The following is a 14,146-nucleotide window of genomic DNA, read 5'->3' as shown; positions in this document are numbered from 1 at the left end:
CAAAGGACCTACAGAGCTGGAAAAAAAGACTTTATTCACTTGTGTCTTTACATATTGCAAATAATTTATTAACTGTCATATTTTTTCTACAAATGTATCTGGTATTCGCTACACTTATTATGATGTTTTATTGTTTTATTATCTGAATAATAAATAAAAATTTACCAGAAACAAACAGTGCTTTACTTCTGTTATAAACAATGCTCGGTGTCCCCTCCTAACTTCTGTTTCCTGCCCATTAGGATCACTGTGCTCACTAACCATTGACAAGGCCTTCCCTGAAGATGAGGGCCAGTACAAATGTATAGCTGAGAATATGGCAGGAAAATCAGAGTGTGCTTGCAACGTTTCGGTGGAAGGTAAGTAGACTTTCCCCTCCTTATCCCACCTCAATTTCTGCTATCCTCACCCTTTAATCTGATTCTGATTTGTAAAAACACAAAAGGTGGCTTTTTTCTGCTTCTTTCTCTCCTACACTCCTTCCATTAAAATGTTACAATTTTTAATACCTAAAACAAACAGTGAATGAGCCACATGGAGCTAAACACACCATTGTGTGTCAGCTCCACATTTAGGCTGCCCAAACTGTGCTTCTGAATTGACCTTAAAATCCTCTCTGCATACATTTAAGTTCACATATGATAGTTTCTGTGTCATTCTGAAACCATATCTAAACAGCTGCCTTGTAAGCAATGGCATGTGCTTTTGAGGCAAAAATAAATAAATAAAATAAATAAATAAAACTAATAGTTATCTTGCTCTTGTTCTGGTACTCTATTGCCAAACGGAAACAGTGGTGAAATTTTTACCAAAGATGGTAGCAGGAAGAACTCCATACTGTTGTTGTACATACCACATTGCAGTCAAGAGCCTGTGCTAATGCTCACTTTCACTATGCAAACAGCAAACAGCAAAGATTTGTCTTGAAGCAAACGTGGCTTCTGGGGGTCAGAACATACGTTCCTCATAAAATAATATGTGGGCAAACCCAGATTCTCTAAGTCCTTTTATTTATTCACTTCATTACTCTTATTACATTTAGGTCCCACCCTTTGTTCATGTTGCTCAGGGCAGTACATTTTGTCATTTCCCCCACCTCCCGTTTTATTCTCATAATAACCTTGTGGTTAGGTTTAGAGAGTGTGTATGACTGGCCCAGTGAGCTTCATGGCTGAATGAGGATTTGGGGCCTTTGCCTCCACAATCCTTATCTTACACTTTAACTGCTATGACTGCCATTGGCCTGATCCAGCAGGCTCTTCTTATGTTATGAAGACAGAATCAATTCTCTGATTAATAGGCTTGGAGTTGCTTCACTCAAAATTTCATCTGTTGTCATATCATAAATTCTGACAGTGCCTTCTTTTTTTGTTATGCAGTTATGTGCTGTTATGTGCTGAATTCCAAGGCATTGGTGGTACGTCACTTGTTGGTGTCCAGTTAGACATCAGGGGAATTAGGTACTTCTGGGCTTGCTCTACTGTGTTCTCTTGCTGAGACTTGTCTCCCTGTTATGTAGCCATCCAGCCATTTGCAGAAAATGCCAAGGAGGTGAAATCTTTGTAAAGGGTGTTAAACAAGATCCTGGCTGTTGCAAAATGGCCTACAAAATCCTTAAAATCCAAATAAGACAGACACATCATTAGAACAAATCAGCTCCTTCAACTACTTAAACACCCTTCTTTGATTTTGTATTTTACATCAGCTGTCTAAAGAACCTTGAGAGAGGCAATAAGCTCTGCTCACAGTGATACCAGGATAGTGCCTGGGTGACTTTTATTCTCCCATATTCTTCAGTTTATTAAAAGGCCATTGGGTTGTTGTGAAGACTTCCTGGAAGTATCTAGAACAGGGGTGGCCAACTCCGAAGAGACTGCGATCTACTTGCAGAGTTAAAAACTGGCAGTGATCTACCCCCTTTTGGGGTGTTCAGGTCAAAGTTGTTTAGGGAGGAGGAAAGCCCTGTTTTTAGGGGTTCCGGTCAAAGTTGTTGAGCTTTTTAGGAAGGAGGAAGGCCCATTTTTAGGGGTTCAGGTCAGAGTTGTTGAGCTTTTCTGAGGTGGGAAGAAAGCCGTTTGGGGGGGTGAAGGGCTAAAATGTTGAGCATTTTTAGGGGAGCCAAAGTTGTTGAGCTTCTTTGGAGGGAGCCAGTGATCTACCAGTGATCTACCACAGACGTCCAGTGATCTACTGGTAGATCACGATCTACCTGTTGGACGTGCCTGATCTAGGACATCAATCATCTTCTCAAAGGCAAGAATCTCCACATTTCTGTATCTAACCAATATTATGAAATTTTGCAGGTAGCAGAAATTCTACATTACTCATTACAGTTGCTTCCTTGTTGTGATATTCTCCCTGGGTCCAACTTTTCTATAATATTCCATTTACTGAGTTCAGAGATTAACAAAAGTTAATACTTGATATAACAGCATTTTTGCTTTGGACTTGCTAATCTGGTATAGCTAATATCCTTTTATCAGTTTATTAATGCTTTTGGGGGGAGGGGAGGGTATATTTTTAAAAAGAAGAAATGGCAGCAATGTATATTGAAAATGATGCCCTATCAGTTCTATTCCACAAATACTGGTACCATGATCAATACTGTATAAGGAAGAGAATATTTGCTGTATGGCTGAAGACAGGTTGGACAGGAAGGATGGAATGGATATGAATGATTTTTGCTAGATGCATATTATCTTGCAAACAGAATAAATCAAAGTTTGCATATATTTTTAAATCATTACATTCTGCTTTTCTTCTGAGGAATTCAATGTATGTAGCAAACTGTCTCATACCGTTAGTCCATCTAGTTCAGTATTGTCTGCATTGAATGGCGGTGGCACTTTCGGAGAAACATATTTTTTGTAAGACTTGGAGTTAATGTTTATGCACTAGAGGCAACCAGGGAGGTGACCATTTACAAGCTTACGAATGTGTGTGATTCCTATAGGAGGTTTACCAGTCAAACACACATGCGTTTCTAGAATATGTTGTCTTAACGTGGTGCACATTTTGTTTGCCCCATTGCTGTTCCTGGTTAAGAAGTTTTTTAAATGATACAAAAGCTTACAGATTTTGTTTACCAATTGAGTGTACAGTACATTCCATGTGCAGTAATATCTCTTTCAGACTATATTTAACTTTCTGGAAACACTACTGTCTGTTCCCAGGCTTGGTTTCTATCTTTATTGTAACAGCCTGCTACCTAGCCTTGCTATATTTTTGAACTGAGATTTGATTAATCTTTCAACTTCAGCATAGTGATCTTGTTTTATCCCTTCACTCTAAACCCTCTTTGGTTGATCCCTGTGTTTTTAAAACAGGGGACCCTCTGTTGTTGTTGTTTAGTCGTTTAGTTGTGTCCGACTCTTCGTGACCCCATGGACCATAGCACGCCAGGCACTCCTGTCTTCTACTGCCTCCCGCAGTTTGGTCAAACTCATGTTCATAGCTTCGAGAACACTGTCCAACCATCTCGTCCTCTGTCGTCCCCTTCCCCTAGTGCCCTCAATCTTTCCTAACATCAGGGTCTTTTCCAGGGAGTCTTCTCTTCTCATGAGGTGGCCAAAGTATTTGAGCCTCAGCTTCAGGATTTGTCCTTCCAGTGAGCACTCAGGGCTGATTTCCTTCAGAATGGATAGGTTTGATCTTCTTGCAGTCCATGGGACTCTCAAGAGTCTCCTCCAGCAGCATAATTCAAAAGCATTATGGTGACCCTCTAGTTGGGACTTAATCAGAGTAACTTCAGTAGAAAGTTGCATCCTACTAAATTGTTAAGATTAGCCATTGATGTTTTATAGAGTTTCGATCAGAACATCTATTGGACAGCAGATACAGCTATTTTTATTCAGAATGTAGCCTTTCCAAACCACTGTGTGTAATAAATCTTGTTTAAACATCACAAAAGCTAACAATTTCCATCTGCTTTCCAGCTCAATCAGAATCAAATTAAAAGAATGAGAGGTCTGTTTCTCTTGCAATCATTGCTCCTTAGTTCTAAATGTTTGTTGTTGTTTTAATTGTTAACTGTCCTTTTTCTTTCCCGCTGCTTATAGAATCTTCAAAGCCAACTGAAAAGAAGAGCAAAAAGCCAAAGAGTTCACTCTCTCCTGAAAGTAAGTTGTTCTGCTTTGTTTCCTTTCGGCTGAATTTGGACAGGTACTTTAGAAAGTAGCTGGTTCCGAAGATGATTGTCTTTATTGTGACTGAAGCTAAGGGCATACAGAAAGAGGGCAGCAGCATTGATAATGAAAATCTGGTCCTCAATTTACATATTTGTGTGGGTGGTTGATGTCACCTCCTGCAATGATCATGATAAGCCTTCTGCCTAGATGAATCTTCTTGATATCATGTTTGATATCAATTTCTGCATTATATAAACTCATTGTTATGGAGCCACATGAGCAGAGATTTTAAGCATACTTGGGTCATCATGTGGGTGGTATTCCTCATACAGTGCATGCAAAAGTATCTTAAGTAATAAAAGAGGTGGAAAAATGGTTTTAATAAGGGTGTACCAAGCCAAATCCTTGTGTGTTTAGAACTGATTTTTTTTAATGGAATTGCTTTGTAGTTGGTGAATGCAAAAGCAGTTCGTTGTTCCTACTGCATGTGTTGTCTATAAAACTGGTTGAGGTGTTTTGCTTTAAAGATGTATAAAACCCATCCCTAAATTTTGGCGGTGTTTCCCCATTTTCCTCTCCATTTTGTCAGATATCCACAAACTGTCTTGTATACCCTTGGTTTTTGGAACAACTGAGTATTATATTTATATCTCACCTTTCCTCCAAGGGACTCAAGGTGACCTACAAGCTCCTCCTCTGCTCTATTTTTATCCTCACAACAACACTTTGAGGCTGGCTAGGCTGAGAGATAATGACTGGCTCAAGGTCATCCAATAACCTTCATTGTTGAGTAAAGCTTTTAACCCTGATCTCCCAGGTCCTAGTCCAGCACTCTAACCACTATACCAGGCATGTCCAACAGGTAGATCGTGATCTACCGGTAGATCGCTGGACGTCTGCGGTAGATCACTGGCTCCCCCCAAAGAATCTGAACAACTGTGGCTCTCCTAAAAAAAAGCTCAACATTTTACCTCCTCCCTGAAAAAGCTCAACAACTTTGACCTGAACCCCAGAAAAGGGGGTCGATCACTGCCAGTTTTTAACTCTGTGAGTAGATTGCAGCATGCGAATAGGTCTACTTTGCCCTCTTTTAGAGTAGTTATTTGTAGGTTTCATCTTAAAGGAATAACAGGCTGATCATTCACTACTTTTGGTGGTGAACAGAACACTTCCTCCTTCCTGTTAATGATGCCTGCAGCCCTAGATTTGTTGCCGGGAATCAGAGTTAAAAACTTAAGTTGGTATGAATCAGTCAAAGGTGATGTATTTTAGTTGGAATAACAAGACTAAATCAAACTATTGAAACAATTCCAGATTCCATGGCTGTGTAAACAAGACCTCTATAGCAACATTCTTTTACCAAATCCAGTTAAGATCAAGGGAAGAGTTTTTATTCAATTTAACATCAAAGGCAAAATAGTAACATTATACCTGTGTCTGAATAATGGAGAGAGAGAAATCACTGTTAGCTACTGCATATATTCTTTATTCTTGGTGCTATGTTTACAACTGCTACTGTTGAAGGTCTCGTCTCTCCTGCCACCCAATATTTTATTTGAGATTATAACAGAAAGACAGTTAAAGTGCTCTTAGACATCTTGCATTTTGTTGAGAATGGCTGTCCTCTTGGTCACTATTTCACTGTGTAATTGTCAAACTGCTGAGAATGAGCAGCAGGTACAATGAAACTGTCCTCCTTCAGCTCCTCAGAAGGAAGAGGGGAATCTCCTAAAATGATTATTAAATTAACAATGTCCATCTATTCTGATGTCACAAAATGAAGAAATATAATATCGGGTAATGAATGAATCGCAAATTCTTTCATGTAAGCCGTAGCCACTTAGATGCTGCCATGTTATATAAAGGTTACCTTTTGCTAGAAAGTGCAGTACAAAGCTCAGATGTGGCTGGATTATTATAATAAAGAATGCACAATGTAGAGAAAAGTAGTCTTGACATTTGTAGATTTGAGTGCTCCGTGAGTAGCCAGTAATCTAGTCAGGAGAATCAGCGGTGCTTGGTGATTTCATACTGAAATAGTTGAATTTCACCATTCAAAAGTAAATCCCACCTTTTCCCCATTGCTGCTGCCTCTATCCCACCCCAATTTATTCTCTAAGGTGGTATTTTTCAGAACATCCAAATAATCTGGAATCTGCACACAGACAACAGAGCAGCTTAGTGTAGGAATGGTGTTTGTCAGGAGAGGTCTTTACAAAATCCCCTCACATGTTCAGCGAATTCAGGAAAGGAACAATGGAGTCATGCCTGCTGGACAGCCCCTCCATTTCTGAGGCACCTGCTGGCCATGACCCCTGGCAACCAAGCGTTTGGCATTGGTGAGAAAAGGGCCATACAGCTCCTTCACCTGTTCATGAACTCTGTGTATTCAGGGTTCCCAAATGGATGGTGCAACTTATATATGTACAGTTTATATGCTATAGTGATGGCTGGTGCCCCTTGGGACTGGTAGGGCAGAAATCTGAGATGTCAGTGGTAGGTGGAGCCAGAGCCAATGCTAAGCAGAGCCAACTAATTCTAGTTTTGTCCCCCATCCTTTCTGTTAGGCCACCCCATGGAATGGTTTTAAGTAAGAAAGCAGGCATGTGGGGGCTGGCTGAGGGCAGACCGAGGTTGTTGGGGCAGTGCCCTAATGGATCAGACTCCACTGCTTATATGCGTATTTGGGCCGCTTTCTCACTAATGCCACAAGTATAGCAATCTAAGTCAATCTTGCATCCCTAAGGGTCCTTTAGAAGTCCTTTAGAAGTTCTAGTTACCATCCATGGAAATTAAAATATAGGGACAATTTTAGATCATAGACTTATAGAAGGGACCCAAGGGTCATCTAGTCCAACCCTCCACAATGTAGCTATTCATCTTGTAATTAAATTAATCTTGATGTAAATTATTGCTACTCAAGCCTACTTATTGTCATTTTGTTCTACTCTTATGGTGTTTGTGTTGGCTTTGTGACAACTAATGGGAAGAACTGTTCTAAGTAAAAACAGCCAGGGTAACCAATTTTATGGGTGTTCATATTTGAACTGAAATAAACAGTATTAAATTGTTACTCTTTAGGTTTATATGTGATGAAGAATTTCACACTGAGATGGATTCAATAATGGTTATTGAGGTTTTGTCTTTCTTTGAGTGGTATAAACATAAAACCTCATTTTGCAGCCTGCTTTCTCCATATTTTTTCATTCAATCCATGTTCTTGTATGAGAGGTTCTTTACGATTCTCTCAGCAAAAACCAGATAAAGGCTGTGAAGATTTATTCAAACATTATGATTCAGAATAGAGCTGAGTAGGTATAAGGCACTTGGAGAGCCTCAGCCACACTCTGCTTCTGAATCGCTGCACTACAGCAAGTTTCAGAGGAAATAACCCTTAAGTCTCCAAGTACTGTAACTGTGTAGTCCACCCTACCCCAACCTGGTGTCCTCTTGATGTTTTAGACTATAGCTTCCATCAGCCCCAACTACCATGGCCAATGGTCAAGGATGATGGGAGTTGTGGTACAAAACATTATTATTATTAACAGTAATAATAAAGTTTTGAATTGCTTTTTACATATGTTTCCATGTGGTTTACAAACACTATATAAAAAAGCTGCAACTGGTTTTTTAAAAAACAGTAAGAAAACAATTGAAGATAGGTTTTAAAAAAATACAAAATGAACACCTTGGCAAAGACCTTTTCATTTAGCTGTCAAAATAAAAGTGTTTTCAATTTCCAGGAAGAACAGGCAGTGGGTGCCTGCTGCCACATCTCAGGGGAGCTTTCAAGTCTTGGAAGTGAGCAAGTTATCAGTGACATAACCTTACTGTGGGAGAGAGTTTACAGCAAGTAAACAAACTGTACCTCAGATTTATCTCAGTTTCGTAAGGGTGACTTTCTAGGCTTTGTTGATCTAGACCAGGCATGTCCAACTCCCAAGAGACTATGATCTACTCCCAGTATAAAAAAACTGGCAGTGATCTACCACTTGTCATTGGAGGGAGGAGGAGCATGCGTGTGGTGTGTATGTGTGTGTGGGTTGCCCAAATCTCTTGAGCTTTTCTTAGGAGAGAAATGCCCAGAGTTGTTGAGCTTGTTTTGTGGAGGATTGCACAGTTTTTTAGCTTTCCCCCCATAATTTTTTGTACAAGATAAGGATCCCGTGATCTACCAGGATCAGCTGGTTGGACATCCCTGATCTAGACTTACTCCTGATGAGGGAGTAAGCAAATGATCCCAGAGCCCAAAGACTGCATAGTTCCCTGAAGTCTTATTTTAAAAAACAGTCTTTTGAGATTTTTGTCCATCTCTGAGTAAGTAATGATTAGGCTACTTTGCAGAATTTTCTCCAAATATTTTGCACCACTTTTGGGGAAGCGGTCATTTTCCTTTCTGTGCTTCCTTACAGAGGCAGGGTACAGGGTATTGTAGAGGATACACGCCCAAACTTCATAAGGTGAAAGAACCACCAAGAGGGCCCCCTCTGCCAATCTTAACACCCAAGAGAGTCTGGAGGGGAGAGAGTATTTCAGATATTTGGGGGCTGAGTCATTTAGGGCCTTAAATACTAATGTGAGCACCTTGAACTGGACTCAGAAATGAACTGGCAACCAATGCAGCTGTTTTCAAACGTGAGTTACATGAGATCTAAATGGAACTTTAGCCAGTAATTTGACCATTGCCTTTTGGATTGCCTTCAAGGGCACATTGCCGTGACTCAATCTAGAAGTTACCAGAGCATAGAGTACAATGGCTAAGCCATTTCTGTCCAAAAGGAGGAGTAGCTGCAAACCAACCATAGATGGGAAAAGGTACTCCTAGCTACCAAGCCCATCTTAGCCAAGAAAACCCCCAAGGTATGGACCTACTCTGTCAAAGGGAGCTCAACTCCAAGACAGACCACCTTCCAGACATGAGGACTTGGAACACATAACAGCTATGTCTTTTCAGCATTTATCCTCAATTTATTGGTTCATCATTGCCTCCCAGCAGCTGTCTAACTCCTCAGTTGTGTCTCCCAATTCATTTTAGGGTATATATTTAAAAAAACTCTTAAACTCTTAAGTCCCAGAGGATGCACTCCCCTTTTTGTGTTCATGGGGGGGGGGGGTTAACTTTTTGAAACAGTTCACTGTGTAATGTTATTTCTTTTTTCTGTCTGTCTTCCAGCAATCAAAAGAACAGTGCTTGGGGGTATCTCATATCCTTAAGTTAATAAATCTTCATGCTGACTACTGCATAAAATCTGTCCAATTTTATTTCAAACAAAAATATTGGCTAGGTTATTCTGTGCTCCTGCAGAGAGTTGTTAATATACATCACCACTGACACTGTCCAGAACAAAACCTAGGGAAATCACCATTGTTATTTCTTAGACATGATATCCTGGCTAGTGCTAGACTGAATAATTCAAGGTAGCAAGTCTCTGTACTTTTGGTGGGTAGGGCAAATACAGGATTATTCTTCGGGTGGGCTTGAAATAGTGACCTTGGGCCAGTGACTGTCTCTTAGCTCAATCTACCTCACAGGATTGTTGTGGGGATTAAATGAGGAGGAGAACCATGTAAGCCACCTTGAGCTCCATGAAGAAAAAGGAGGGATATAAATGCAATCAATAAATCAATCAATAGAAGAGCTTTTTGGTGTGTGTTTTTAATGAGTGGGGGAGACGGGACATTGGGACAGACTTAATTAGTTCATTAGCTTCCCTCTGCAGCTTAGTGATATTTCCTGTGAAACTTGAGAGAATCCACTATAGGACTGACTCTGCACCCCAAACGCTGTCAAAGGAGAGACCACCAGGTAGCTAAGGCATATCCAACCAGCTGCTTGAAGCAGCGGCAAAGCTTTTATTTAAAAACAAAAAAACCAGCCAATTAATCCTTAAAGGCAAGCCTGCCCAATCCAAATATTCTTTTGTGTTGCCTGCCCCCCAAACTTGTTGATATCCCCTCCCCCCTTTCAAGAGGAGAAATGGTGAAACTGGTAGAGCTTGAGTCCCAGCAATGTTCCATTGTTCTTGAATTATTAGACAGATGTTTGCAGTGCAGTGTACAAGGATGCCATCAGTGTAAACATGTCAAAAGTTCCTCATCATTTTCACAAGCTCCACAGTGGAAAATATATATAAAGCACTTAATTTAACTGGGTGGGATTAGCTCTCAAAGCCCTATTCTGTTGCTTGCCCTTCAGAATCAAAACAAAAACTTGCCTAGGTGGAGGAGTGGAGTTTATAGGTGCCATTTTAGGCAAATGTCTTTGGATGGCTCGCATGCAACCAAATCACAAAAATGTTTTGATTTAATTTCCATTTCCTAGTTCTTAGGGATAGAACCAGCAGTTCTTGCAAGCTCCAATTATAAAAGCATTAAACATGTCTGCTGCCATAGTTGATAGCCAACATGCTGCCTCTGACCACTATTGTGGACAGGGCTTAGAGGTGTGTGCCAAATCACTTTTTATTAATGGAGTCTTCAGCACAGCATCACCACTTTCTCCCAGAGTTCTAGAACCTGCTGCTTCCAACACTTGCCTTTTCCCAGCTGAGCATCAGTACGTTTAAGAGGATGGCAGCAAAAGTTCGATTGTTGCTCTTTCTTTTTTATTCCATTAGCCTGCAACTTTATACTGTACTCTGTAATAAAATATAGTTGCTATAAGAATGTAGAAATAAAGTAACAGCTTCAAGTAGGAGCACCACCACCCCTCGCATAAAAACAAAATGCCACTGTGTTCAAGCTCCTAGACATTTAAAACAAATTTTTCATGTTTGAAAAGTCATTGGAGTGGAATGGTAGTATTTTTGTTGTAACTTCTGAGAATGAACATGTGCAACATGATGAAATGAACAGATTTAAGGCTGAGATCTTGCTTTCTAGGCCCTGCACTTATTGTGACAATTTGTGCTTCTTGATAACTATGTAGATAGTGACAGGCAAATTACACTGCAGAGAAGTGTATTGCAGAAATGGAGTCTGCTATCACATTTGTCCCAGAGAACAAAATATAGAGTATGTTCCACTATTCAGAGAGCTTGTGAAATTTCCACTTTGAATAAGATTTCTCACAGACACAGGAAAATTCAGAGAAGTGATTTAAACAGAATGTGTTTTTAATAAACAACTTTGGTATCAGCAGGTACTTAGAGTAAGGCCTATCATGACCAAGTCTTTTGTTTGTGTTGGGGGGGGGGGATGAACCTGAGTTGGAACTGCTCCAGATTCTGGTATGTTGGAAGTGCTAGAAGAAAATGGAACCGACTTCTAAACTTTAGCCAATGCTTCCACAGAACTCCGGCAAATCAATAGTGTGAGAACTGACTTTACAAATAAAATCCAGCATGGTGTAGTGGTTAAGAGCAGTAGTCCTGTAATCTGGTGAACCGGTTTCACATCCCTGCTCCTCCACATACAGCTGTTGGGTGACCTTGGGCTAGTCACACTTCTTTGAAGTCTCTCAGCCTCACTCACCTCACAGAGTGTTTGTTGTGGGGGAGGAAGGGAAAGGAGAATGTTAGCTGCTTTGAGACTCCATAGAATCATAGAATCATAGAGTTGGAAGAGACCACAAGGGCCATCCAGTCCAACCCCCTGCCAAGCAGGAAACACCATCAAAGCATTCTTGACATATGGCTGTCAAGCCTCTGCTTAAAGACCTCCAAAGAAGGAGACTCCACCACACTCCTTGGTAGCAAATTCCACTGTCAAACAGCTCTTACTGCAAGGGCGTACCCACCACGGGGCAAGTTAGGGCAGCTGCCCTACTCTAGAAGCAGGGCTGGTGGGCAGAGGCGGAGCACAGCCCGGCGGAGCGCAAGTTCTCCATTCCCGCCGCGCCGCGCCGCACCCTCCCTCCAGCTCCCCGCCGCGCCCTCAGGCAAGGCCAAGCACGGCGGGGAACCAGAAAGCGCAGCGCGGTGGGCGGGAACGCCGAACTCGCGCTCCGCTGGGCTCCGCCTCCGCCCACCAGCCCTGCTTCTAGGGAGGGGCACAGCCCGGCGGAGCGCGAGTTCGCCGTTCCCGCCCGCCGCGCTGCGCCCTCCCTCCAGCTCCCCGTCGCGCCCTCTGGCAAGGCCAAGCGCGGCGGGGAACCAGAGAGCGCGGCGCGGTGGGCGGGAACGCCGAACTCGCGCTCCGCTGGGCTGGGCTCCGCCTCCGCCCACCAGCCCTGCTTCTAGGGAGGGGCACAGCCCGGCGGAGCGCGAGTTCGCCGTTCCCGCCCACTTTGTGGCCCCTCCCCTTCCGTGCCTTGGCCCCTCCCCTTGCCCCCCCCCTAGTTTTGATCCTGGGTACGCCCATGTCTTACTGTCAGGAAGTTCTTCCTAATGTTTAGGTGGAATCTTCTTTCTTGAAGTTTGAATCCATAGCTCCGTGTCCGCTTCTCTGGAGCAGCAGAAAACAATCTTTCTCCCTCCTCCATATGACATCCTTTCATATATTTGAACATGGCTATCATATCACCCCTTAACCTTCTCTTCTCCAGGCTAAACATACCCAGCTCCCTAAGCCGTTCCTCATAAGGCATTGTTTCCAGGCCTTTGACCATTTTGGTTGCCCTCTTCTGGACATGTTCCAGCTTGTCAGTATCCTTCTTGAACTGTGGTGCCCAGAACTGGACACAGTACCCCAGGTGAGGTCTGACCAGAGCAGAATACAGTGGTACTATTACTTCCCTAGATCTAGATGCTATATTCCTATTGATGCATCCCAGAATTGCATTGGCTTTTTATAGCTGCTGCATCACACTGCTGACTCATGTGAAGTCTGTGGTCTACCAAGACTCCTAGATCCTTTTCACATGTACTGCTCTCAAGCCAGGTGTCACCCATCCTGTATTTGTGCCTTTCATTTTTTCTGCCCAAGTGTAGTACCTTACATTTCTCCTTGTTAAAATTCATCTTGTTTGCTTTGGCCCAGTTTGGCCCAGTCTAATCTGTTAAGGTCATTTTGAAGTGTGATCCTGTCCTCTGGGGTATTAGCCACCGCTCCCAATTTGGTGTCGTCTGCAGACTTGCTCAGGATGCCCTCAAGCCCATCATCCAAGTCATTGATGAAGATGTTGAATAAGACTGGGCCCAAGACAGAACCCTGTGGCACCCCACTAGTCACTACTCTCCAGGATGATGAGGAGCCATTGATGAGCACCCTTTGGGTTCGGTCAGTAAGCCAGTTACAAATCCACTGAATGGTAGCATTGTCTAGCCCGCATTTTACCAGCTTCTTTACAAGAATATCATGGGGCACCTTGTCAAAGGCCTTGCTGAAATCATGATAGGCTACATCCACAGCGTTCCCTTCATCTACCAGGCTTGTAATTCTGTCAAAAAATGAGATCAGATTAGTCTGACATGACTTATTTTTCAGAACCCATGCTGACTTTTAGTGATCACAGAGTTTCTTTCTAGGTGCTCACAGACTGTTTGCTTAATGATATGCTCTAGAATCTTTCCTGGTATTGATGTCAGGCTGACTGGGCGGTAATTGTTTGGGTCCTCTCTTTTCCCCTTTTTGAAAATAGGGACAACATTTGCCCTCCTCCAGTCTGCTGGAACTTCGCCTGTTCTCCAGGAATTTTCAAAGATTATTGCCAGTGGTTCTGAAATCACCTCTGCCAGTTCTTTTAATACTCTTGGATGTAGTTCATCTGGCCCTGGAGACTTGAATACATCTAAACTAGCCAAGAATTCTTGTACTACCTCCTTACTTATTCTGGGCTGTGTTCCCCCTGCTGAATCATCTGCTCCATATTCTTCAGGTTGGGCATTGTTTTCTTTTTTGGAGAAGACTGAGGCAAAGAAGGCATTGAGGAGTTCAGTCCTTTCTCTGTCCCCTGTTTGCATTTCACCATATTCTCCTCTAAGTGACCCCACTGTTTCCTTGTTCTTCCTTTTGCTACGGACATACCCATAAAAGCCCTTTTTGTTGCTTTTAACCTCTCTGGCGAGCCTGAGTTCATTCTGTGCTTTAGCTTTTCTGACTTTGTCTCTACACGTGCTGGCTATATGTTTGAATTCCTC

General features: G+C 42.2%; 1 protein-coding gene across 4 annotated transcripts in view; it reads left to right on the top strand.

Moving 5' to 3' along the window:
• MYLK (myosin light chain kinase) overlaps positions 1-14,146 on the top strand; it is a 185,879-nt gene that overhangs the window by 125,809 nt on the left and 45,924 nt on the right. For all 4 annotated transcript variants that reach the window (XM_060275899.1, XM_035129122.2, XM_060275882.1 and 1 more), the window contains 2 exons: positions 243-359; positions 4,059-4,118. In XM_060275899.1, coding sequence (XP_060131882.1) covers positions 243-359; positions 4,059-4,118 — 177 coding nt within the window. The remainder of the gene's footprint in view (positions 1-242; positions 360-4,058; positions 4,119-14,146) is intronic.

The sequence above is a fragment of the Zootoca vivipara genome, chromosome 1 (genome assembly GCF_963506605.1).
Source record: "Zootoca vivipara chromosome 1, rZooViv1.1, whole genome shotgun sequence".
In the NCBI taxonomy this organism is placed as follows: Eukaryota; Metazoa; Chordata; class Lepidosauria; order Squamata; family Lacertidae; genus Zootoca; species Zootoca vivipara.
This window is presented reverse-complemented; position numbering and strand designations above follow the sequence as displayed.